The 27,524-nt window shown below is 40.2% G+C and overlaps 2 protein-coding genes across 7 annotated transcripts; one reads left to right on the top strand and one right to left on the bottom strand.

Annotated features, from left to right (window-relative positions):
• The first annotated feature begins 107 nt into the window (after positions 1-107).
• slc5a11 (solute carrier family 5 member 11) lies at positions 108-7,636 on the top strand. 3 transcript variants are annotated; one of them, XM_063903407.1, is made up of 16 exons: positions 108-200; positions 467-509; positions 1,645-1,791; positions 2,077-2,152; positions 2,278-2,378; positions 2,478-2,730; positions 2,850-2,955; positions 3,051-3,131; positions 3,217-3,422; positions 4,070-4,205; positions 4,376-4,483; positions 4,577-4,727; positions 5,015-5,183; positions 5,291-5,506; positions 5,964-6,138; positions 6,227-7,636. In XM_063903407.1, the coding sequence occupies exons 6-16, from the start codon at positions 2,575-2,577 to the stop codon at positions 6,457-6,459; spliced, it is 1,737 nt and encodes a 578-aa protein (XP_063759477.1). In that variant the 5' UTR covers positions 108-200; positions 467-509; positions 1,645-1,791; positions 2,077-2,152; positions 2,278-2,378; positions 2,478-2,574; the 3' UTR covers positions 6,460-7,636. The 3 variants fall into 3 exon arrangements, with proteins under 3 accessions (XP_063759477.1, XP_063759475.1, XP_063759476.1); XM_063903405.1 differs by lacking the exon at positions 108-200 and having other exon boundaries at positions 269-509; positions 2,077-2,148; positions 2,274-2,378; positions 2,478-2,537; positions 2,626-2,730; XM_063903406.1 differs by lacking the exon at positions 108-200 and having other exon boundaries at positions 269-509; positions 2,478-2,537; positions 2,626-2,730.
• On the bottom strand, positions 6,921-27,334 carry arhgap17b (Rho GTPase activating protein 17b). 4 transcript variants are annotated; one of them, XM_063903402.1, is made up of 21 exons: positions 26,952-27,334; positions 23,048-23,087; positions 17,972-18,076; positions 17,487-17,563; positions 17,196-17,307; positions 16,441-16,517; positions 16,148-16,250; positions 15,671-15,739; positions 15,421-15,502; positions 14,731-14,858; positions 14,110-14,221; positions 13,946-14,027; positions 13,706-13,786; positions 13,191-13,304; positions 12,996-13,087; positions 12,211-12,349; positions 11,119-11,403; positions 10,407-10,528; positions 9,920-10,324; positions 8,755-8,806; positions 6,921-8,237 (listed from the first exon to the last, which is right to left on the bottom strand). In XM_063903402.1, exons 1-20 carry the CDS (start codon positions 27,002-27,004, stop codon positions 8,799-8,801), a joined length of 2,286 nt encoding a protein of 761 aa, XP_063759472.1. In that variant the 5' UTR covers positions 27,005-27,334; the 3' UTR covers positions 6,921-8,237; positions 8,755-8,798. The 4 variants fall into 4 exon arrangements, with proteins under 4 accessions (XP_063759472.1, XP_063759473.1, XP_063759471.1 ...); XM_063903403.1 differs by having other exon boundaries at positions 8,761-8,806; XM_063903401.1 differs by lacking the exon at positions 8,755-8,806.
• Between the last annotated feature and the right edge of the window lie 190 nt (positions 27,335-27,524).

The following is a 27,524-nucleotide window of genomic DNA, read 5'->3' as shown; positions in this document are numbered from 1 at the left end:
GCATCAGTGGCTTCACATACTCGCTACACTCACACACACATTTTACATATCCTGCTAATGTTAGGCAGTAAACAAATCATCATTATCTTTTTAACTGCTGCTGACTCATCTGCTTTTGCTACAACCAGCTTATCTCTCCTGCTGCCGAAAAAACTCAGATAAACATTTCTTTTTGTGAGATAAACTTGTTCACACACACGGTGAGTGTGCTCTTACCTTGTTTTAATATCATATGTTTTTTGTAAATGTAAAGAAGTTAAAACTTTATAAAGGGTGATTGTTTAGCGTTCCCATTACCAGCAGCGAAAGCACCCTTTATTACTCTGTTACAAGCTATAATCATTTACATTTTAACCAAACCTTGTCGTATACAAGGTTAAAGTGGAGTTTGATCTTTTGGCAACCGAAGGAAACTTGACAAACCGGGATGATGGTATTTGTGACACGCTGTTTTTGTTTGGACCAGTCAACTTAGCTCAAGGAAACCCAGTGTGAGAACGTACTTAAAGGTGAGTTTATTTATTTACCAATTCATGCTCCCAATACACGGCCAGAAGGTGTAAAATACTTATGTTTTATTGATACCTGAATTTCTGTAAAATGTTATTACATTAATCAATTAAGATGGAAATGAGTAGCTTATTATTTAATATGATCTGTATGTATTACGTTTTATATACAAGGTGCTTCACAGATCAAAGTGCAAACCCTGTATCTCACATGCTGGTAAAAGTGTGGTTTACAAGTCTAGAGTTAACATTGAGCTGTGTGTTTCACTCTTCAGCACAACCGTAAAGCAGGTTCATTAATCCTATCTACAGTAACTGACATTCATATATGTATATTATAAGGAAACTGACATTGTTGTTTGGATAAAGTACCTCTTACCTACCTTATCTTATATGACACAGTGTTGTCAAAGAAACTCTCAGCTGGTCAGTGTTGGAAACACGAGATACATATTTTTCAAATTCACTAGTGTCCCAAAAGATTATTCAGGTTCTGAGAAGTACTTTTTTTTTTCCACCTCGTGTTTGTTACTGTTACGACCGGCTCGCAGGCTGCAACAAACGGGAGTCACACAGCATTTAGCAATATATGAACTTAAAATGACCCAGGCTGGGTGAGGGGAAGGGTATCAATGACAGAGACAGTGAGTGGACTCCGGGCAGCAGGGTTTAAGTGCGTCCTTGGGCACTTTTGTCCCCAGTGAGTATGATTGGCCTCCTCAGCTCAACCCCATCCAAGGACATGCAACACACACTCACAGGCAACAGGCAGCAGGCTCTGGGGCTGTCACAGTTACTCCAATTAATAATGAGTGTTATCACTTTAGGAATTGAATTGATGACGAACAAAATCCACAGTCCTGATTCTGTTTAAAAATACCTTCAACATGTCATCTCATTATGTTGAATAAACTCATGTTTGGTCAAATCTGTATGTAAAATAAATGCATTAAAAAGGTAGCTTTTGTAGTATATTTAAAAAATTGTACCTCAAACTTAGACACATGAACTTTATTTTGTGATTATACAGCTATATTTATCTCAGGACTTTGGAACATATTCAACACTAGTCCTACCACTGACTGCTGTATGCTACAAATCAGGACACATCATTTGTTTATTTCTTTGGCTTTAGATGAATTTTGACCTCAGAGAAGGCCGCCAAGCGACCAGCATGCCCCCGTCTCCATCTCCTGCCCCAGGGCGCAGGACATCCCTTGATACAGTGGATATCGTGGTGCTGGTGATCTACTTTCTGCTGATTCTGGCTGTTGGGTTCTGGGTATGTACCGATCACTGTTTTAATTTTCTTACCAAACATTTTAACATTGTTAGTCTGACTCAACAGTGACACATATTCAATTTTGAGTGGTCAACCAATCAATACGCCTTTCTCACAGCAGACATAGTCATAGTGTTACTCGAAACACGACGGTTCGATACAGCACTTGATACCTATAATTATTTGTATATGCAGTATATCATATCCCTTGGTTTAGGGCTCATTATGTCTTTTAAGATGCTTTATATCCACATATCTTCTGCATTCTTGTTCTTTTTATATCAGTCAATGTGGAGAACAAAGCGCAACACGGTGAAAGGATACTTCCTGGCTGGAAAGAACATGACCTGGTGGCCTGTGAGTCAAGCAGACCTACTTTCTGAAACTACTAACCTCAGTGTATTTTAGCACTTTAAAAGTTTGATAGAGGCAAAATGTTCTGAACTCTAAAGTAGGATACTGACTCTGGCATCTATATTTAGGTAGGTGCCTCGCTGTTTGCCAGTAACATTGGCAGTGGACATTTCATCGGCCTGGCAGGGTCAGGAGCTGCAGCAGGAATCGGGGCTGTTGCATATGAGTGGAATGTAACGGATCAATAATTACTCTTAAGAATTAATATAAGACACATTGTGACATGAAATGCTGTTTTGAAGTGTTGAGAGTTTCTGTTTGATGGTTGACAGGGTATGCTCATGGTGCTGCTGCTGGGATGGCTCTTTCTCCCCATTTATATCGCCTCTGGGGTAAGGGGGTCTTACACCAAAAAAATGACACACATGGATGATTTATTTCAATTATTCCTTTGTATATAATCATCTCTTTTACCTCCAGGTGATGACCATGCCAGAATATTTGCAGAAGCGTTTTGGCGGTAGAAGAACACAGATATTTTTAACTATCCTGTGTTTGTTTATTTACATCTTTACAAAAATATCGGTACAAAACAACTATATGTTACTTTTCCTTTGCTGTAACACATACCTTTATATTTGTGTATGCATTCGAATGCTGTTGAGTTTGTTTGTATTTTCTGTCTTGTAAAATGGTTCTTCCAGGTGGACATGTATGCCGGTGCTCTCTTCATTCAGCTCGCTTTACAATGGAACATCTACATCGCTGTGGTGCTGCTGCTGTCAATTACTGCTCTCTACACTGTTACAGGTGACCTTTCTCCCTCTTCACCTCTTTGCTTAGACATTATACATAAACGTGCATTTTACAGTTTGTTCTGTGTGTCCCTGGCTGTTGTTTCCCAGGTGGTCTGGCTGCAGTTATCTACACAGACGCTGCTCAAACTGCCATCATGCTGGCAGGAGGGCTCACCCTCATGGGCTTCAGCAAGTGAAATCTGACTGCATTAAACTTTCCCATCACCAGCAGTTTGTTTTCCAGTTTATTTGACCCTGTTTTTCACCTGTTAAGGCTTTGCGGAGGTTGGAGGCTGGGATGCTCTGATGAGCAAATACCCCAACGCCATCCCTTCGGTACGCGTGCCAAACTCCACCTGTGGCATCCCTCGAGATGACGCCTTCCACATATTCAGAGACCCGGTGAACTCGGACCTGCCTTGGCCAGGGGTCATCATCGGCATGTCCGTCCCCTCCATGTGGTACTGGTGTTCTGACCAGGTACTGTCATATATATAAACGTTCTTGTGTAGCACTTTTCTTACTAATTGATATCTGATAAAATAATAGAGAATTAGTACCGCAGTGAAAAAGCCTTTTATTTAAATTAGATCACATGCTGGCACACCTGACCTCTAAGGGAAGGAGTGTTAGAAATGATAGGCCCCAGAGTTGCCAACATTGCTATAAAAACATTCAACTTATTTTACTTGTAAAGTGTCTCGAAGTCTTTTAACTCTGAAAGATGAAAGTGTTATTCAGTCCCTTTACATCTTGTTTATGCTGTGTACAAAATTCCTCTGAATTTAAGCGAGAAAGCACCTTCATCTGAAAACCCCCATCTTTATAATTTGGCATGTTTTGCTCTTTAGAAAAGTAAAAAATTCCTTTTAACCAATATCAGAGTGATAGTCTATGTACCAGCCCAAATCTGCGACATCAGAAGACGCATGCAATTTTAATGAGCATTTCCTGCCTTTAAGTTCAGCACATAAAACATAAAGCCTTAAAACCTGCCAGGCGCAATAACATCTGATGTGATTCCCTATTCGTTGTCAAATAGACCCCCGTTAAAATTAAAATACATACTTGACATCTCTTAATTATGCACCAACTATCCCTGTGAGGTCAATTTGGTTTATTTGCAGGTTATTGTACAGCGATCCTTGGCCGCTAAGACCCTCACCCACGCAAAAGGTGGCTCACTAATGGCGGCTTACTTAAAGATTCTGCCTTTCTTCGTTATCATGCTGCCGGGCATGATCAGCAGGATACTTTACACAGGTACAGTGTGAAATGTACGCTTCAATTCATCGAGCCAGCAGCTGGGATTATGTACTTGGTATATGCTTAATGAACAACCTTAAATTACCTCTGTTAAATAGTGATGCATGCTATAAAAGTATAAGAGTTTTAATGTTTAAAATTGAGTGTTGTGTGTTTTAATGAAATAGATGATGTGGCGTGTGCAGACCCTGAGTTGTGTAAAGAGATTTGTGATAACCCAGTTGGATGCTCAGACACCGCCTATGCCAGACTGGTGATGGAGCTGCTGCCTACTGGTGAGACTGGTTTCCTTCTTACACCTCCTGTACTGTTTTAGCCTTCTTTATACTATAGTCTCTTGTGCCAGTCATTTTGTTTTTCTCTCCCAGGGTTGCGAGGTCTGATGATGGCAGTGATGATTGCTGCTCTCATGTCCTCTCTGACCTCCATCTTCAACAGCGCCAGCACCATTTTCACCATGGATCTTTGGAAGACTTTCCGTACCCGTGCATCTGAGTGGGAGCTTATGATTGTGGGAAGGTATGTAACCACCTGAGGATAAGCAGGCCTAACCCAAAAAAGGCCCTGGGTGCAGCTTGTATGCTGTATAAGTCAGGACATAGCCTGCAGTTACAACATTTTGTATCAGTAAAGTTCAATATTTTCTGCTTTTCCACCAACGCTTGAAGGCAGAGGTTAAAGGTTTATACATCATGAATAATATGTCCTCCCACTAAAACCACACATGTCATAATAATTCATTTTGGAAGAAATCATCAAGCAAACTGCAATGACTTAAAAACAGATGTTTCATGTGTGTGCTACAGGGTGTTTGTGCTCGTGCTGGTGGTGGTGTCTGTGCTGTGGATTCCTGTCATCCAGGCCAGTCAGGGAGGGCAGCTTTTTATCTACATCCAATCCATTAGCACCTACCTGCAGCCTCCAGTCTCTATCATCTTCCTCACCGGCTGCTTCTGGAAGAGGACCAATGAGAAGGTAAGGTGCTGCAGCCTCGGGTTGTGTCTGTTCAGGTCTGTGAGAGATTATCATACATCGCTTGCTTGCAACTGACACTTCTCTCCCTCTCTCCCTTCATACATCAGGGTGCATTCTGGGGTCTGGTTATTGGCCTGGTAGTGGGCTGCATCCGCATGTTGCTGGACTTCATTTACCCTGCGCCCCTGTGCTACGAGGACGATGACAGGCCTGCGGTGTTGAAATACGTCCATTACCTGTACTTCTCCATGTTGCTGTCCTTCATCACGTTGTTTGTGGTGGTTGTAATCAGCCTGGCTACAGAGGAGCCCAAACCGGAGCAGGTGAAAATCACAACTAAATTTCAGTTGTGACGCTTTTCCATGTGTATATCTGTAGATTTCTGACTTTGTAATATAGAAATAATTTAATTGTTATTGTAAATGTCTTTACAATAACAATGTCTTTAGATTCAGTGTTTCACATCAAAAATATTGTTTGTAACTCAAAAAACTGAATAACAATACTAATATAAATTGCATTTCTCTCTATATGAACCTGCTCTACAGCACCACTAGGGGTCAATAACACCCAAGCGAAACTTTTGAAAGTTACCATTAATACTAGTTTGCAGTGCACTAATTTAACACTATGGCCAAATGGATCATCATTTGGGTCCTTTCACACAGATGTAATAATAAACAGCTTAGGCTGCCAGATAAACATGAACTACAAGAGAGTGAATTAGATTTTCTTAGATTTATGTAACTTTTTCCATGTTTTGTTTTTTTTAAATAACAGATTACTCGCCTCACCTGGTTCACAAGGTTTGACCCAGTGGAGCCCAAAGAGCAGGTCTTCTCAGTGGAGGGCAGCACTATGAGTTTAGAAGTGAACAACAGTCAGACAAATGGCATGGGAGTCACAGGAAGTGAGCAGGAGAACAGCAATGGAAAAGCATGTCATCACAGGAAGGGTGGGTTTCCCATTTGTCATTTAATTTAGCTGTGGAACGAATCCTCTCCACTATTCAGTGTCTTCTCTCTCCCTCCTGAACTTTCCAGACTCTTCATCCTCCATGTCCAGTGTCCAGAGACAGTCCAAGCTGATGTCTGCCCTCTTCTGGCTGTGTGGGATGGAGAGAAGGAAGCGAGGAGATGATCAACCTGTGATGGATCCTCCACCTGAAGATGCTATCTGTTCTCTAGAGGAAAAGCCACGGCTGCGACTCATTGTTAACGTCAACCTGCTCATTTGCCTCTCCGTAACTTTCTTCATCATCGGCTACTGGGCTTGACAGACAGGTTTTGACACTAAATGGACACCTGGTGTGTGGGGTTGGTTAAAAGTTGTGTATAGATGTTTGTCTTTTTTCAGAGAATGAGAAGAAATTCAATTTTTTTTGGTACTAAGACTGAAATTTAACATAAATATGTCCATACAGTGACGCTTTTTTCCTTCTTTAAAACACTAGGTTGCTTGCTATGCTTTACTTCCCACACATTTGTAGCATGATTTAACTACATTGATGTTAGAAAATAAGGTTTTATTGTGCCAAGATTATGCTTATGTCGAATATCAGATAAAAGCTTTATTAACATTGAGTATGTTAATGTATTCCAGCCACAAAAAAAAAAAAAGGATCTGACTATGATGACTGATGACTGATGCAGGCAAGGTTTTTTCACACTTTGCATTCACCTTTGAGAAACAATTACAGTTGGACAGAATGACAAATAACTGATGAGCTGACAACACTTTAAAATGTTGAACACCTTTAATTATAAAGAGTAATGATGCATTGTAGGATGCATTGTGTGCAGAAAAGCCATCATTAAAATGCTGAGAAGAAGTAAAAAAAAAGGTATAATCAAATAGCTGAAAATCACCCCATCAAGGTAAGCTTGTCAGCCTTGGTAAAAATGATACACAAAAACAACTGGCTGTATTTGGTCTCAGCTTTGAGCTTTAGTTGGGAGTGATCAGTTACAAAGTATGTATTGAAAGTACATGTATCACATCAACCTTTAAAAATAATCCCTTTTAATGATATAAATACATTCACTGAGCTTTAAACCCATTTTAAACTTGGTCAATCAGGTCATTTGGAATCGAGTTTTATTCAGATAGAAAACAAAAGATAAAATTCTACCCCAATGGATTACCAAAATTATAAAAATGACAGCTGTGGAGGGGACACCATTGCAAAACTATTTGTTTTTATATTGCACAAAACATTTGGTCGTTAACAACCACAAAAGAGGCTGAGCAGCTCTACATGCTCATTTCATTTCCAATGGCCCATGTTTATTTCTTTGGTTCTTTACACTGGTATGTTTGGTCCTGAGGTGTGTGACAATTATTGAAAAGCCTCTCAAGCCTGACAAGTAGGAAACTGATAAATAGAGCTGGCTCGCACTACAATATCTCCCCACAACTATGCTGAATAAAAACATATTTCTTGACTACTGTAAGTCGTGCTAGAGCGAGATTCTCAAATATCTGTCTGAAAACATTCTTAGCATTGTCAATTTTAGCATTGACTGCAAAGTAAAAAAAGAAGAGTGAAGAGAAAGCTGAGCACCCTTTCAGTTTAGCTGCTACAGTTATGTGTTTATATTATATGTTTATATTGAGTCCCCTATCACCTTGATGCTATTGCTCTGCAGTCCAATCTTAGACTAACCAACAGTTTAAAGAAAGGAGAGCTTCATATGTAGTCTACTAGCTGAACAGGGGTTTTGAGGTTCTGGTTTGAGACTCAGCAAAACAGAAGAAAAGGCAGCCGTTTTTACATGAGTGGAGCATGAGGAGCTGGGGTCACCGATGAGTTTGAGTTACTTTTTCTAATATTTTATTCTAAACATTAATGCGGACCAGCTGAGTGAGTGAGAATTTGGATGACAGCGATCCCTCTTTATCTTCAGAGAGCTGTGTACTCTGTCTCGAACTGAGGGTCTGGTTGCGGCACTGGGGTGGGGGCGGGCTCTTGACCAGCAGAGCTCTCCCCTGGTTGGTCTGCAATCACCTCAGGGATGAAGGCTCGTCCAGTCCCCTTTAGGAAAAGGCTTCCGTCTATACAGGACAGTTAGGGGGACAAATAAATAAGGTTAGACATGTTTTGGACTTGAGCTAATAATGAACGAAACATGTAATGGCAACACACACGGTTTTGAACTGCGGAGCGCCCAAACACCTTCTCACACAAAGACAGACACCAAGGACCGATCTTTCTATCAGGTCAATATTGAAACTATAGTAATGTTTTTAGAGGTAGGGACAGTATCCTTGGTGTGTTAATCATTAAATGCAACATTTTCCACATAGATCTGTTTAAGAAAATACAGATACAGCAGCAACACCAACAAGTATTAGTTTAAAGTCTGTATTCATATTTTTAGGAACAGGTTAGTTATCATAGCAGGGGATGGTGTGGAAATGTAAAAGCGTGTTAATAATGCTGGACAGCAGGGTGAGTGCAGGAGAAATGCATACTAGTATACAGACAAATATGTACACAGTTTTTGCACAGCAACACACACATGCAGTGGACAAGGACAAAGGCTAGCACGTCAGCCAATTAGATCCTTACCATTACCTGCCTTGCAAAGCTCATCTTACAGGCAGACCAGCAGCTCAGACATCTGTAATATTTACATATTTCCTGTCATGCATCAGATCACCACAGTTACATTTAGGTGTGAAGCACTATAACACAGTGAAACCAAAAGCCAGAGAGCTAATTACAGCAACGGCCTGAGAGGAAGCTGAAAACACTCATTACTATAGAAAGTACCAGCAGATCATCAGAAGGTGATTTCAGCCGTTGCATTGCTAATACAGAAGAAGAAATCATAATTAAGAATATTAAACATCACTAAATATGTTTACCTGTTGAAGAAATATGCACTTTTATTATATCTCAAATGTATATAATAGAAAACACTGCAAGAGGTGCACCCAACAGTGAACTCCTTTAGTCTTTGGCTGATTTAAACAGAGGAAAGTAAAGTATTTACTCGAGTACTGTACTGAAGTATCATTTTGAGGTACCTTAGTTAATTACAATTTCTGTTACTTTATAATTAAGGGATTCAGGAAAAAATGTTATACTTTTAACTTCAATTAATTTAATAAACTATTGACTTTAACACATTATTTAAAATTCCACAAAAACAAACAACAAGCTTAATACTTATGGCACACTGCTTAAAGTTTAACAAAGCCTATAAAGCAATAGTAATAAAGTAAAAAGTAATCTGCACCTCAAACACTAACAACATTAAAATGGGTCTTGAACAACAAATGAATATAACACTAACAGAATCCTGTCACAATGGCTTCTTCACTTTTGATAACTAAATGTGCTTTTGCTGCCAACAGGTACTTTCTCTCACTTAAGGTGCATTTTGAATATATCACCTTCACTAAAACTGTATATTTGATTTGCTCCTTTAAGTACAGTAAAATCCCTTCTTCATCCCCAGATTCTGTGAGATCTGTTCACCCCGGCACTACACAACTAGCCTTAGCTATTTGACACTAGCTGAGAAACGTAATCATACAGTATACATGCTTTCATTGTTTGAGTTACAGTATAACTGCCCTTTCTTGATATCTGCCAGCTGGTGTACCCTTTTTCCAAAAAACAATCTGATTCGTAATTGTTTTTTAATGCTTTTCTAACGCAGCTTCTTTTATAATGTTTTCGTATAAACATATCTAAAAACAGGATTTGTAAGGCACAGACAGCTTACCCGTTATAACCTTGGAGGCGGAGCCAAAGATGTCATTCGCGTTGTCATTTGCTGCAGGCTTTTGGGGCGGCGGCATGTTGGGTCGGGGTTTTGGCTTGGGTGCCGGCCTGGAGGGTCGTGGGAGGGATCCAGAGTGGTGGTAGGAATGCTGGTTGGAGTGTGGTCCTTCATGATGTGGACTGTCAGGGGGGGTGGGAGTCCTGGGGGGAGATGGCTCTGACTCCCCCTGTGCTTGAGGAGGGTGCGGGGGCGGGTGGCTCGGGGCGTGGATAGGGCTGTCTTTGACGGTGTGGCGTCGGGGGGTGATGGGTGGATGAGGAGTGGAGCTGGATGTCTGTGTGTTGCTGGGCTGGGAGAGGAAAGGACTGAATTGTTTTGGCGGGGCGGGGGCCTGCTTCTTAGTGCCTTCAAATGAAAACATAATTATTATATGACATTCATTATATTGATGGTATTAAATAATCAGAATTGGAATGGATTATCTCACCTCTTCGAACCATGTGCGGACTAGGACCCCTGGATCCACTCTGGGAGTGAGGGGTGCCTACTGTAAGGTGGGCCGAACCATTCCTCTGGGGAGGGGGGGTGGACATGAGCTCACGGGCTGGGCTGTGGGAATACAGTAAACCCAAATGTTAGTCATTCAACACATAATCTGTTATTTAACAGATTTTAACAATCAAGTGCTCATGCAAGCAACGAAGAAAACGTATTTCATTGGGTAAGGGTTATCACACAGGGAACAATAGACAAACATTATGAACAGACGTGGAGAGAAGAGGATGCAAAATTCAGAAAATCTGTTTGTTCAAAAGTTAAGTGATTTGCTACATGCAAAATCAGACATTGTCTGAAGAAGTCAAGAACTCAGTCAGACAAGCAGGCAGACAAAAAGGGAAACTTTAACAGACTGGTCAATCATCACAAGCAGTACGGAGGATAAAAAGTGCCTGTAATCAAAGCAGCACATGATTTTTGTTGCATTACTTTCTTAACTTGTTAACAATAAAGCTGAATTTAAAAGAAAATGTTGACAGTGTTAGTCCTATGAGTTACAATTTTGGACCTAACTGATTGAAAACTCAAAAGATCAATCAAACACGTGACAAACATAAAAGGGCAGGGGTGCTCCGGATTGGCTGATTGGCTGCGAGCAGGCGATGGGAGTAATGTTGCCCCCTCAGCTTGCTTCTCCTTACCTGCTTTCCTCTGCGCTGAGCTGGGTTACAATCTGAGGTTGCACTGTAGCTACCTGGAGCCCACCACCAACACCACCACCACCGCCACTACTATCACCACACAGGCCAGGCTGCTCAGCCTCTGCAACCGAGGACAGGAGCTGGGGCTGGGGCTCAGGCTGGGCAGGACCCCCGGCTTCCAGAGGAGGCATTGGGGGATGGAAGGTGGGTGAGGTTAGCTGTGGCTGCTTTCTAATTACAGTGCCGGCTCTACGTGGAGTGGGCTCCGGCTGTTTGTTAACAGTGCTAGGGAAGGGGGAGAGGGGAGAGATTTCAGGAGGGCAAACCACACACCATCAGACAGAATGAAGGAGCAAAAGACAGAGTGAGACAGAAAAACAGCGAGAGCAGAGACAGACAGAGAGAGATGGTGCGGAAGACTGAAATAGATGCCACTTCCTGAGTTCAATGAAACCCGTGGAGGAAGAACCCAATAAGGACATGAAACCACCTGACAAAGACTTTTTAAATGTAACTTTTAACTGCGACATCTCTGCAGGGACAGAGGAGACAGATGCAGCACCATACAAACAAAATGCAACAGAGGAAGCCCAAACAAAACATAAAACCAGCAACCTACAGTGAGTCCTAAGCTTTAATTGGGAAACAAAGGAGATTACACAAAAGTACATAAGAGTAACACACAAGAAATAAAGCTCTCGACAAACAATCATCCCAATAATACTGAGAAATATTCCAAATGGTTTGTGTTCGTCTAAAAGATGTTCAGTACCAATCTTGAGGAAAACATAACTGATAAGCCTTTGCTGAAATGACCTTACCATAACAAAAATGTGCAAAAATCACAAAAACATTATTTGCTTCTTTTACTCAGTAACTGGATTCATGGGAGCTACATTGGACTGCGGCACAGCTTTGAAGTCTGGACTGGGCAGATCTTCAGTGGGTGTTTCTGTGACTGTGATGGACTCGTTGGCCACTACATAGAGGGCCGACACCACTGGGCCCCGAGACTCCTGCCTGCTCAGTGTCTTGGGACGGGACGGGAGGGTGAGGGGCAGGCTGAGGCTGAGGTTGGGGCGGAGCAGGTACCTGTCTTTTCGGGGGGTGTGACTGTCCCCTTCCTGCCCCTGCAGGCTGCCGGGACGTTTCCTATCCAGGCCGGGTTCGGGGTCAGGGGTGGCTGGATGGGATGGCAAGGCAAACATGCCCGACACGTTGAAGTCCACCTCTGGAGGGCGGAAAGATGGAATGCAAATAGAGAAGAGATGATGAAAAATACGATGATAGTTAAGATGATCTTCTATTTCATTTAATAATTTGGAATAGTAATGGGATGATCAATAACTACATAGTCAGCTTATTTTGCTTTAACTAGTTTTGACATTTAATACAAACTTTTACATCCTCCTAAGGACAACTTATACCTTGTCAACATCAGCTAACGGTAGCATTGTCCTTGTGCGTGTGTTGGCTAACGATAGCATGCCTATATACAGCCTCAAAGAGGCACTACCGACTACGACTCAGAACCTCACCTTAGAGTTTCAATTCATTGAGTGATTTCCAAAATGTCCTAAAATGTTATTTAACAACACACTGGGGACAGCAAACACAAAGTAAGAGGAAGATAGATTTTCTTTTGTTACTTATTTTTTGAGAATTAGTAGAAAAGAGAATTTTCTTCTGTAAAAACATTTTGATAAAACTTGACATGTCTTAATTTGGGCTGTCGGGCAGGTACAGTATTATTACACCACCAAATAACATTCAAGCATTGATTCTACAAATCTCCTAATTGTTTTTTTCAGTTTCAGTAAGACAGAGAGGAGAATATGTCTGTTGCAAACTGTGAATACAAAAGATGGATGTTTTACCATCAGGAAAGAACCAATCAGCATGCAGAATGAGGGGCTCGATTATGGCGACCACGTGGACAGATGTGGCTGCTGCCATCTCTGCCAGCGTCCTAAACACAACCACAGACAGACAAGGACAGGTGGAAGCTTCATTAACTTCAGCTTCACTTTGTACTAGGACATGGAAATGAGGTTACAGTTCACAGTTATTACCCCTCCGTCTTTGCCCAGAGCAGGTTGGGCCCAAGGACAATGGCGATGTTGCTGGGAGTCATCTTATTAACCTCACTGTCCTGAGCCAGTTTAGCCAGAAACTTCACCAGATACCTGAAACATAGATTTGAATTACTTAAACAAATCTCTATGCTACTGCAACTGGATTTTGGAGCAACTTAACATAGTATTTTTTTCTTCTAGATGTGTTCTATTTTAGGATATAAGCCCATAAAATGGTAAAATGTGTAACAAAAAGAAATGGGACAAATTAGAGAGAACTAAAACCATTCTGTGTGAAATTGAAAAACATGTTCCATTTCATTCCATTTCCTTTTTTCAACATGTTCAACTGTATAGATTTATATTGAGACTCCAGGTTTCAAATCATTATTTTAATTAATGAAATGACTCTTCGACCAAGGTCAAATGTGCAGCATCACTTTTGAAAGTAGAAAACAGTACAGAAATTACTTGTATACTTTCAGTCATGCTGTGTTGCAAGATACCCTTACCTGAGGTTTGCCTTGTGATTCTTTGGCAAACGATCACATACCATCCACAACGCCTGAAGTCTCTTGTCTTGGTCAGTCACACTTAAAACACACAAAAAATGTATTTGTTACACAAGTTCCAGAATATCTCAGGCAAGCTGTGAGCACACACTGATTCAGGTGTGCATTCAACGACTATTAGCAAGGATGAGTTTTTTTTTTACAGGATATTAAAAGAGCAATATCTATGGATCTTCTTACTTTGAGGTCTGTGTCCACTCATCGTACAGGTCAAAAGTCATTAGAGGTTCAGGAAGTTCCCTGAGGTAGGACTTCAGGGCTCCTGTATAATAAGAGTAGAGTTATGTAGAACGTATATGGACCAGATGGTTTGACATTTTGTGGATTTGTAGTGGAGGTTGTACCGGCGACAGCGTGGGGATCGAAGTAGAACTCCTCGAGCTGCGAGGTGGAGCAGTCCAGCGCCGCTTTAAGCTTCTTTAGTTTTGAAGCTCCGGCAGCTATTCTAAAGAGACCCTGCAAGGAAAATGTTGAGAAGATTACTGACTGGTACAAGTGACTGATTACAATCCTAAAATGTAAGAAGTGAGCCTATGTTGGTTCAGGAAAGGGGAAGTAAAGCAAACCACGTGTACCATCCACTATCTGACAGAGAGTCAAGTTTAATTGTTTAGGTTACCAACAGAGATACGGCTCTTTCGGAATGAGTGGACAGAAATAAGGAGTCTAGTTTCAAGTAACATGTTAATGCATAACATATGCCTGCAAACAAAAATAGACGTTTTCTATTCTCACAACTTCAAGGTTAAATGACCACAAGTTGGCCACAGCAGTTTCCAGACAGTACGTGCCATCACTGAAGAGCATCTCCTTTAAGCTCCAGAGTGGCGCCTTTAAAGTCTATGTGGACATATTTATATTCTAATTCTGGTTAATTTACCTTAGTCTTTGCCCTAATTTACCTTAGTCTTTGCCCTATTTACTCTTAAGTTTCTCGTACTATTCGGCCATCACTTTATCCATACCTCCTCCTTCATGCCGGTCTCTAGAAGCATCATGACGCAGGCCTCGATGGGCAGAGCGATCTCACGGCTGCTCCTCTTCAGGTGTTCCTCCAGCTCAGTGCCGAATGCCGGCTTTTCCATCAAGGAATCTAGGAAAGAGGTCAGCGTCTTTAAACTTATCTGAGTGTTGGACAGCATTTCTCTTCTGTGTCTTTCAACAGTTCCACTTTTGTACAACAGACATTGAATATTTAATATGCTAAGTGTAATGAGCCCTCCTTTAATCTCACTGCGTTGCTGTCTCGTACATAATTCCCCATTCTGAAGTCTTTATCGTTCACGTATATATGCATAAATGTTCAAAGTCAACAATGTTCTTTCTCTAGGAGAAAACTAGCCTGGGAAATCCAGTTTCTTCTATAGATATTTACAGAATTTGTCATCAACACACTGCAGCCATGTTTTTCCTCCTCTTTAGCTGGCTGTGTTTTGAATGATTTGATTTGCACTGTCAACCAAGTCAGTTGCAACAAGCCATGAAAAGCCAGCCTAGATTTCTCAACAGCGCAAGAGCAGCTTGTTTCTTGTACAATATTAAGGACTGAAGCTAACAGCTTTAAAACCATATGAGGGTTTAATGATCAACGCATGCAAAGCTTATGTGTTTTTCTATTGTTTGCAGATTTAGTAAATGTCTGTCTTGCTGTTCACCTTGCTGTATTTGGATTGCCGGTATCGCATCCTCCAGAGCTGCCAGAGACCTCCTGTGGTAATCTGCCTGGGCCTTTATTAACTGGTATGTATATAAAAACACAAATCACAGGTAAAATACACAAACCATTTGCATAATATAGTGAAGCAGGCATTCAGCCAAGCATACAGTTGTAGTGGATTGGACCATATTTGCATCATATTTCCTTTTCCGTTCTAGGTGATTTAAACTAAACTGAGGCGCACCCACCATGACATAGTAGCGTGCATAATCTCCCTCTTTGGAGGCGAAGTTGTACAAGTCTGCAGAGAGCTGGTCCTGTAGGAAGAGAAAAATGTATGTCTTTACATGCAGGGCAAATTTTATAGTAAACTAAAACTATCTGCTTTACGTTGGACAGTAACTTTTCATTAAACACAGATAAACTCCAGATGACAAAGCAACGACCTCTAAATACACGGTCCTAATATTGAGCATAGTGTGTTTGTTCCTATTACAAGGCTTCCTTTGTTCAGCCAGTTCATAAGATATGATCCGAACCTGACGAAGAGGCCCTAAATGGAATGTTCTGCTATTAGATTAAATGTTCCTCTATTAAATACTCAACATAATGCATAATGAAACCTCAGTCTTTGGTAAAGCTGGCTGTAAAACAACAGCACAAATCCTATTTTGAGTCATAAATAAAAAGGTGCATTATAAAAAGACATTTAAAACAGAAGTTACCTTGCATATTTCTACTTTGTTGAGAGCCTCATCCTTCTCGTCTTTGAGCAAATCGACTTTAGCTGCCATAGCCTGGTTGTTGGACTTTATTGCCTGGTACCACCTGCAGCGATAGCAATTATTTAGACCTTTAAGTGTGCCAAATAATCACAAAACAAATATATAATACAGCAGTCAAACATTTTTGAAATCCTAAATATGCAAAAGTGTGCAATTAAAGAATACATGTAAAAGTGATGTTGGTGAATTAGTTACTTTTTCCACCACTAAATTCAGACTACAGGCCGGTGTACCTCGTCTTGGCAGAGTCATAATCCAGAACCAGCTTGGCAAGTTGTTTTCTCTGTTTTAGTATATTTGGAATCTCGACCTGTGGGAAAAACAGAGGGGATTATGAGTACAGCATGATCACACATGCACTTGATAGTTAACACTGAGGATAACACCTTTCCTGTGAGAACATTTTGTCAATATGAATCACTGAGAACGGCAATATAACACAAAAAGATGCCAAAGGCCATGTTGAATTTGGCACATTCATGAGATTAAACACACACACTGTGTATGAGTCCGCTACAGGCTTACTGAGTGTTTCAGTCAATAGTAATCGGTCTTATATGCTAATTAAATCCTAACTCCTGGTGCATCATTAGGGCCTTATTAGGCTCTTATCTGTCAATTATTTTGAGTGGGTTTTGCATACATACATGTTGGCAAGGGTACGAGTCATACTTCTTATTTATAATAATTATTTAATAAAATACAGGCACTCCAACCCCTTAGAACAAAAATGGCCCCATTAACAACCCAATAAAACCCAGTGTTTGATCCCACGGCCATTACAGCAAAATATTAAAAACAGTGGCATTTTGGTAACAAACTCACATTTTAAAAGGTTAATAAATAAATCATGAATATTTGGAAGGATTAATCGCCACTGAATTTTGATAAAAATACAGTTTAGTGAAATTGAAAGTGGAAATGTGTGCATTAAGACATTGGTCACATAGTATGCAGAGAGGCTCAGCATTTTGTTCAATATTTTTACCTCAGCCAGCTGGTTGAGAGGATCCAGGATGTCTCTCTCGATCTGAACTTCATGCTGCATCAGTTCAGTCGCTAAATTACTCTCAGCCTCTCCGCACACTTCCATCATTTTGCTGCTCACACACAGGAATGCACACAAATATGACTGTTACTACTATACAGTATATTACTCAAGAGACCCCTTGTGAGGCCTTTCACATTCCTTTTACTTAAACAATCACTTTTAATGTTGTTGTTATGTTTTGGTCAATTAATCAATGGAGTTTATTTTTGAGATGGACAGGCATCTCACCCAATCAGACCCTCATCTCCAAGCTGACTGCCTCCCTCCTGCATGGCCTGGGACAGAGCTGTCAGGGGCAACTTTTTCTGTAGGCACACCAGCAAACAAAGTTAATTTACTTTAAACAGTGTGGTGATCAAATATTCAAGGTGATCAGCGCCAAAGATTTCTTTAATTCCTTAAAAACAATCGACTATAATGTAGAAGTTACACTACAACACTGATTCCTTAATAGCCATGTATTGTTGATTATGGGTGGTTGATGCAGGTCTGCTATTCAGTGATAGTGAAGCTGGCAGGAGGCCACCTCTGAATATTTGTCTCCCGAGTGCCTCTCATATCAATCTGTTACATAAGAGGAGATGGTATGTGTTCAAAACACATGATAGCAGGTCTTTGCTAATACTGAATAATGGTGTCACAGTGATTCACCCCAATTCAATTTCAAAGTTGAGAGTTTCTACAAAGTAAAGCTGCAGGTAAGAGGAACTTACATGTCTCTTCTCTGTGTCTGTGCCAAGTTGACCTTGCAGACATGACACCAGCCTCTTGTGTGTGTTGTGCGACACCAAGCGCACCAGCTCCAACCGCCTCTCGATCTGTTAGTACACAAAATGTTATAAAATCAGGAGAAAAAAACTAAAACAGACCTACTTTGTTATTTTCCCAAACGAACCCGTGTGAAAGCTACAAATCAAAAAACAAGCTGTCGTAACAGCGCACATCCATTTCCAAACTTTCCATCCCGCTGTAGTTGTTGAGAGATGATGCAGGATGTCGGTGCTGTTTGTATAGCCCTGTTCTGCAGCGTGTTCTGTTACAATAGGCAGCACTGACAGCCAGATGGAAGGAATCATGGCAGATAAGTAACAGACTGATGGATTGTGTTCTTTACTGCGAACAGGGAACGTTTATTTTGTCTTGACATATGAGGACTCCATACGGGGTGAACAGATGAATCATTCTGTCGGCAGGCCTGAGGGGACCTGATCTACTGGTTGTACTTTATGATCCGTAAAGTACCATATGGTGGTTTAGCATGTTAAAGCTTATCTACAAATCATGTATGCTTTACCCAACCAAAGCCTTTATTCCAGAGCGTGACTTACATTTTCAGATTGGTTTTCTACCTTACAGGCAGCCAGCAGTTTATTTCACTTATCTGTCAACACTGAATGGCTAACTATAACTTGTTTTTTTCTGAGCTTAAACTCTGTAACGGCTAACTCGCTGAAGAAACTCATCGATAAAAATATGCAATTTTGCACAAAGAATTGCTGTGACCAAATAATGTAACTTAGCAGAAACTGTGAATTTGATATCACAGAAACTGTATTAAATGTGAATTGTTACCATTTGGCTTTACATTTTGATCAAATGGAAATAGATCTGAAACTGCATGAAAGTTACATTAAAAGTGGGTGAATTGAAGTCCTCTTAAATACATTAGAAAATCTATTATTATGTATGGGTCTGTTTCGGTCAATCCATAAATAAAAAACACTACAAATTAAGTTCATTCATAACAAGCAACAATGTCCAAAAACTACAAATATATCAGTGCTGAAAAGCTCTGTATCAAAGTGTCCTAATATCAAAATGTATTTAGGTTACAACACCAATCCCATAATATAAAAAACCCTGACATTGTTTTGAATGTTTGTAGCAGAAAGGAGGCTTCGTGTGGGAACAATGGTCCTTGATTCCATCAGATGTGAGAGTGCGTAGTTTTATGACCATGTGACAACGACTCTTACAAGTCTCAATCAACGTTAAAGCCTCCGCTGTTTTATTTTTTCATACATTATTGAAATTAACGGAAGCCAGATAGTAAATTGTTGAAATGCTCAAACAACTATGTCCTTTGGAAAATGGTCATTGGTAATGTCAAGTATACACCTACTTTAGTTAATCTGCTAATGCACACAATATACTAGTATGACCTTTAAAGTCAATTAACTCCGTCAGTGTGTTGCATGTTACAAATGTTCTCACTTCCTCTTCCAGTTTCAGTATAAACATCCAGCCGTCTCACATTTACAGTAAAAGCCCCTCATTTGCTGTCTGATCCTCATCTTGGTCTCAGTGTTCTTCCTTTACTTTAATCCTCTCTAATTCTCGGTTCTCCTTACATCAGGCAGACACTCACACTCACACTCACACTCACACTCACACTCACACTCACACTCACACTCACACTCACACACACACACACACACACACACACACACACACACACACACACACACACACACACACACACACACACACACACACACACACACACTTTCCCCCCTCTCCTCCCCCCTTTCTCTCCTCCCTCTTTCCTGCAGCTGTTGCTCAATGCCAGACCACAGCTGGATTGGCTTCATTGCCTGGATCCAATTGACTCGCTCACAATTTCAGTTGATCCTGAGCTCTGATTAATGCATGGAAGTCTAACTCTTTCTGGCAATGGCTCGATTTTATCCAGTCCTTGAACACTAGTGCCAAAAAGGAAAGGAAAAGGCCCTAGTGACTTCAGTGCAGGCACATACTGAATACAATAGGTTATCGCATAGTCTCTGAAGAATTTTCCATGAGTGTACAACAAAAGACCGTATAAAAACACCATAGTATTATGTCTCTGGTTTTAAATTAAGAGTCCGTTTTGCACCATTTACATTTGATATGCGTCAAATTTGAACCATCTTACACTATGTTACTTGTCTGCTTTTTGTAACCACAAGTGACATGTAATAAGTGATGATATAATAAGGAAAAGAACGTCTTTAAACATCACGATTCATTACCAATTAGAAAGCCTCATGTCTAAAGCAACTAGCTTTAGGCCTCAGTGAGAAACTGAACTATGGAAGCAAACACTTGCACAAACACAGAAACACCCTAAAAACTAAAGTCAGAGTCGAGGACAGGAGAAACGGAAGCAGGAAAATCTCCCTGATCATAGGCACAAATGAGCACACATGATCCCATCCGCCTGCTTCTCTAGTTATGGAGCTGTCCAAAGGTTTACAGGACAGTAACTGCCATCTTTTCTTTTTCCAGACAGCAATGAAAAAAGTGAACAGAGCCAGCTAAAGACCTCTGACCTTCCACAGGAAAAAAAAAGTGGAACGTTTAGTGAGTCACAGAGGAACTGGGAGGTCGGGTACAATTTTGTTTTCTTGCTTGGAGCTACTTTGGCAGAGTGGTTAGCTTGTTGACTGAGGGTCAATTTGTTATTAATCTATAGTTTGATGAAAACATTGCTATCACTCTCATGGCAGTCTGTTAAGTATGAAGCTAACGCCACCAGCAGGTTAGCTTAGCTTGGAAACAGCTAGCCAAGCCCTGTTTTTGAAGGTGACAAAGTCTGCATCGCAGGACCCCCAGCGCCTTAGCACCTTAGCATCTTATTTTCTTTTTCACAGTCCAGCACATAACAACCTTTAAAATCACAACGTTACAATTCTAGACCTTGGTTTTTGAGCTAATTTAACAAAACAGAAGTAGTCACAATCAATCACCTAAGCTAATGTATTCCTGGCTCTTGCAACATATTTAGCATTTGTGGTATTGATTTGTTCATCATACTAGACGCAAGACAGCTAAGCATATTCCCAAAATGACTAATTCTTCCTTTGACAGATCGATCCAGTGTTTTCACCAATTAAATAACTAACTGTGAATTTGTAGACTGATCTCACTTGCTGGTAAGCTGCTTTACATACAGTATCAGATATGAAAATGTGTTAAACACACAGTAAGCACAACAGGCTAATGTGTTTCCTAAATTGTAATTTTGAAAGTAATTTAATACTGAGCAATGGGACCATTTCCAGATTGAATCTCTACTGTATGAGAACCTCCTTAACTCTCCCACTGAGGCAAGACGTGTCAAGGCAAGACAAATGCCTTAGCCAATGCAAAAGACTATGGAAAAAGCAAAGACTACTACTACTCCATGGAAATCAGTGTCAAATTTCAAGTTGGACGTTTCAAAGAAAGGGGTGTGGAAGCATGTTGGGGAGGGGGAAAGGAAAAACTATAATTTTTCCTGCTTATGTTTGGAGAGCTGAAAAACTTTCCCTGCTAATGGGATTGATTTTAAATTCTAATACTGATTTGTCACTATGAATCAGTAAACTGGAATCTACACTTTTTGACGACATTTCTGTAATCAGGTTGCAGATTCTGACTTGAAGCTTGAGCTATTAGGCCCAAAAGACATCCAAACCACTTCCACTAGGCTGACCGTTTGACAGTCACATTCCTCACTGAGAGCTGCAGCTAAAGGAATGTCTAACGCAGCACAAAGCTCCTGTCGCTCGTGACGAGGACCAAAGACGAGAGAAAGCATTCTCTGAAAGGGCTCAGCCGGTCTGTGCTGTGCTCTGTGGTGTAAAAATACACATTACTAAATTGAACTATACTGCTGTTAAAGCTGTTTGTCGTGATCACAGCAAAACAATGAGCTTCTTTAGCTTATTCAATTAAAAAAAGTCATGAGTTTGCTCACAACCAAGTGTTTGTGCTGAGTGTTACTGTGTGTGCAAACCACACAGGGTTCATAGTTCACTTCTGCACGTCATAAAACTTAAACTTCACATTCACTCTGCCTTTCGTAAAAGCTTCTTTCTACACTCAACATGCTCTGTTTTTCAGTCACTCCTGTTTTTCTTCACACACTTTTCCTAGCAGTGATGTCACAGTTTCACCAAGTAAGAATTTTCCCATCCCCCAATAAACACGCACAAACACACGCATGCATAGAACGTACATCCAGTATGATTTCAAGATAACAGAACATTGCCAGGGTTCGTCTTGAGCGGAAAACCATGAGGCACTTTTCCTTCAGTGGCAAACCCCTGAGCTGGCGAAGCGTTCCTGAATGTTTTATGCCGGCAGTTGTACTCCAAGACTGCAGAGAAACTTGGCCTTAACATGCTCAGGAATGATGACTTTAGCAGAGCCTCTGAGTAGAAGTAGTGAGTCCTTTAATTACCCTTTGCATTTTACTGATTCTCAAACCAACAAAAAGAGTTGTTTTAACACTGAGATGTTGAATGGTGACCAGGAAATTACAGCCTTTGTGGGTGACGGATAGGAACGTTTGATTAACCTGTAAACAAATAAGTGTAGTCGCTAGGGGTGCGAACAGACTCAGCTTATGTTCAATCAGCTTATGTTCCAGTATGATACACAAAAAAAAGTTTGAAAATTCAAAATGTAATTATTTACTTTAGAGAATATATGTTTGCTTAACAAGCAGGTCCTTATTAGAAACAAAGGTTCCTGAAGATTGCAAAATGTAGAATGATGTCCATTCTCATATTTAAAAAGCTAGCACCTAGATCAAAACTAAATGCCTATTAATAGTCTGTTGTAAATTCATTAAAACATGTATATGAGAATATCCTCAGATGTTTTGATGACATTGTAACACGAAAAACATTTTTATATTTCCAAAAAAAAGGTGGTAAATGTTGCATTTTACATTGTGAGGCAACAACATACAGTTTGTTTCTAAAGCCGCTTGACAGTTGATGTTTATGAACAGTGGAAGAGAAGAAGCATGTCATATTTACATGTAGTAGGTCATCACTCAGCACCTCAGTTTTCTCAGCCCTGTTGAGGGAAACACAAAGAAGAAGGCAAAGGTCAAACGCTGACAACAAATTGTGAAATATAACACAGGCATTGAAAAAAAAAAACCCTCGACATACAGAAATAAGACAGAAAAATGAAGCCCCCAAAAAATATAATGCAGAAGACATTTGAATTAAATGCCCAAATAATATCTAAAAAATGTCTCACTCACATACGTCCCACACTTTTAAATAGACCACAAGTAATGTATTTTAATTTAGCAAGACATAACTTGCGCTTCAAACTCAGATAAACTGATGGTATCGTCAAACTAAAGCGGAAGAGGCTTTCTAGCCCAACCTGTCTGCAGTTCGTGCCTGAAGCAATCATTAAAAAAAGCTCACAATGCCATTAAAATCACAAGATAATGCTGTCACACGGTAGACCTGCCTATGTGAAATACTGTGTGTCATTTCTGCACACATACTCAACATGTTTTCACAAATGCACCAGCAATCAGTGCTTGTGCCTATGGCTGTTTTCCTTGATGGACGTGACGGATTCCTCTACCCTGTCCGAACACACACTTCCTCTTATGTCATTGGTACCTTGTTTATTATGGCAACAGGAAAAGGTGTGTGTATATTTGTGTGGAGGAGAGTTACCAAGTGGCATGTTGAGGTTGGAAACACAGTGAACACACTGCACACTGTTGCAGAATCAGCTGAAAACAGGATAGTGACATCACACCCTAAATGTTGACGCTAAAAAAGTACCTCTGAAATAAGATACACATTTGCTTCTTTATGTGACTTGCTGAGCTAGTGAGACCAGAAAACAAGCTAATCGTTCATCCTGTCGATATCCAACGAATGATTTGACTTCACATACAACCTCTACACACACAAATCCCTGAGGATTTCTCCCCTTCCTCTACCAGAGCAGGGCCACAGTATAGATTTAAATCTCACAGGGATCAATTACCCTCTCCCCCACAGGAGCGATTACCTAATACTGCTATAAATGACACCCTACAGATTCAGGCTTACCTGACTATGACTAAAACATAATTAGAAAACGCCTTTGGCTTCTATTTGCCGACACGAGCTTGTACCATCACTAAAAATCTTCTGTTCAACTGGTCAAAGATGTATTATCATTGATTTGCTTTTTTGGCACACAGTACAATTTCTGGCAACGATACTGAGGATATAGTATTGGTGTACAAAGTGTCCCCATTTTCCTTGGACCTCTATGATAGTATATAGAAAATCTTTTGGTTTTTGACTGTTGTTCATACAATGCAAGACATTTAAAGATGTCATGTTTGGTTCTAGGATTTTTTGATGGGCATTTTGCTCCTTTTGTTGACAATCTGGATCAAATGATTAAAAGAACCTCTATAGATGTATTGACAGTGAAAATAGTTGGTTGTTCGCATCAAATGCCTGGTCAGATTCCTAATCCTTTACATTTCTATTTGATCAGAAACGTTAGAAATTCACATATTGTTACGTTAATATGTGATAGGCCTACATGCTATTTAGGTGTGACGGAAGGATATAGGACCCTCAGCGGAAAACCTTCACTTATCCACACGATCGCATTACACATTAGGCTTTACTGGATATCTACATGAGCAATCTTTAGATTCCTATCAATATTGAATCAGCATTGATTTGACTGGAGTGCAGCTCAGCTCTTGCTGGCAGCTATTGTTCTAAGAATAGACTCTCACAATGCTGGAGCGCAGACCCTCAAAGAAAACTTGGAGCAAAACAACCAACCACAAAGAGGCCAAATGAGTAGAAACAGTTACTGTGTGATAGGTAACTTTATGTAACTTTTACTTACTGATGAGAAATCTAATCAAACAGAAAGAACACAAGCAGCAAAAACTTGCTTGTGTTCAGGTATTATGAGTTTGGTTAAATGTGCTCTGAGTGAGCTTATCTCGCCAAATTCTTCAGAGGTATGCAGGAATTTACAAACCCTGCTACCATGCAAGCTTGAACCACAGTGCAACAACTACATGTAAATCAAACAGCTTCCTCTTTTATGGAAACAGCCCTCTGTAGCTGTGTGACGTCCCCAGCCCACTTCTCTGTCCCCATCAACAACCGTGGAAATGCTTACTCCACAAAAACCCTCAGTGCCCGGCCCTTCCTGTGCCAAACATAGAACCATGTTATCACAAATTGTCATGGAGTCCACAAATTCACTGGTTTCCGAAATTAAAAGTAAAATAATCCTCGTGTTTTGGTGTGTGTGTGGAAGGATGGTATTTTTGACTGTCTGCCTTAAATGTTATTTAAAAGTGTATTAAGTGAAGGGTTGTTGTTGAGGATAGACACCACTGAAGCCCATCAAGGCTACATTTAAAGATGGATTTATGGACATTTATAATTATGTGACTTAATCATTTTCTTTATTTTTGACGGAAAACTGATGTAAAGCTGCAACAATTAGTCTATTAATTGAGTAGGTGATCGACAGAAAAACCAATCTGCATTGATTGTTGGTCTTTAGAGGAGAAATTTGAGAATTTTATGTTTCTATCCGAGCCTTAATCGGAAATTATATTTCCTAAATCAAATGGACTAATTAGATTTGGATTCGGGACAATTCTGAAAATGTAATTCTATGAACTTGTAAGTTGTGTTTGGCCTTTTCCATCTATTTATGCTAAGAAAACACAAATTTTGACAATAGACACATTGATTTTACATAGCGGTTGCTTGAAGTGATCACTGATAGTTTCACTCAACACACCTTTAACAACGCTGCTAAAGTTTATGGCTCTTACACAACTTATGTATGGGTTGGAATCCAAGGCCAATGGCTACAGGACTATTGGTTAGAAGGTCATTTTGAAGGCATCATCTGTAGTTACCATTAATGCAGTAATAGCAAGAGACATGGTCTGAGTGGTGGCTGCTGACAGACAACAGGGCTGGAAACCCCCGTGGGGGACAAAGATGAAGGGGGAGAGGAGGAGGAGGAGATGGTATAGATATGTGGATGTGTGTGTGTGTCTGTGTGTAAATTAACAACCAGTGTCACCACACTTCAGGAAGTATGTGTTTGTGTGCACACCCTTGCCTAGAGAAATAACAGTAACTGAAGATGTTAATATAATATAATCTACTGAAGTGAGAGCTGCTGACATCTCAAGGGCCCAAAGGTGACAAGGGCCCACAGTCTGTCTGTCTGCCTGACTTCTGACACAGATAGATAGTAATACATTTTACATAATAGAATGGATCTATCTTAATAGGACTCAAACATTTGATCACCTGAAGAAAAATTAAAGGAGAACTGTTTAGATAATCAAGGAATGGTTTTAATTATTCCATTCATTAGCAAAAGATTACCCTCATTCAATATCATCTAAATTAAGAGCATTTACTGATTTTCTTAGTTGTATTTTATAATATTAATAACACATAATATGTTGTGATTTTATTTTTAAATGAATGTTTTTGTATTTAAATGTTCTGGTCGAAGAAAACAAGGCATTCAAAGATGTCATCTTTGATTTTTCTACTTTTTTCAGGTTTATAAGTCAATTAAGACTTTACTTTTTTAGTTCACACACTAGCCTTCTTGAACAACGTCTGGATAACAATCCACCTTTTTAAGAGTATTGTAATGTTCAATGTATTTTGCGATTTCAAAGTTCATGCCTTTTTGACATCACTCAACTGCAAACGCTTAGTTTATTCTCCTAAAACTCACCAACCGACTCAGGGTATGTATTACGCTTAAAACGTAGCCCAGCCCTTCCGACCCCAAGGAAGACGTATTAAGAACAACACTGAATATTGAACAACCTTAAGAAGTAACAGAGTTGGCCTGCCAGACATTTAGTTGAAGACAACCCTTGTTATAAAACAAACTCACCTTCCCACAGTCTGGTTGGCAAGTTGCCTCATGCGATTGAACTGTTTCTTCATGTTTCCCCTCCTCTGTGTCTCCTGCTAGTGTGTAAAAGTCACTGCTGTCGATTATCTACCGTTGATCAAAAAAGTTGCGCTACGTCGCAGCCATTGTGGCAGAAAGGCTGCACTAGGATCACTTTAACACACCACAGCTGGATGCTTGTTCCTGATTAAACTCAGGGACATTGGCCGTAGAAAGAAACGCCGAGAAGTCAGTAGAAACAGTCACTGCAAAACTGCTAGATCCACATTGCCACGATGATCCGGCTTCCCATTAAACTGACTGGTTTGTGTGCACCCAGTGCGTTAGGAAGGAGGAAGTGCCTGTACTTCCCTACTGTAAACTGCACAGCCCAATGGTGACATGTGATACCTTTACAAGAAAAGGGGAAAAAAGCATTGACTCAGTTATTGGTCTCTCGTGGTCGTGGCAAAGTCATTTTCGTTTTACTTGGCTATAGAAAGTGTTTTTCTGTAAAAAATAAAAAAAAAAAATCACATCATAGTCTTACAATTGGCTACATATTTAAAATAC

Source organism: Eleginops maclovinus, chromosome 16 (assembly GCF_036324505.1).
Source record: "Eleginops maclovinus isolate JMC-PN-2008 ecotype Puerto Natales chromosome 16, JC_Emac_rtc_rv5, whole genome shotgun sequence".
NCBI classification, from domain to species: domain Eukaryota; kingdom Metazoa; phylum Chordata; class Actinopteri; order Perciformes; family Eleginopidae; genus Eleginops; species Eleginops maclovinus.
This window is presented reverse-complemented; position numbering and strand designations above follow the sequence as displayed.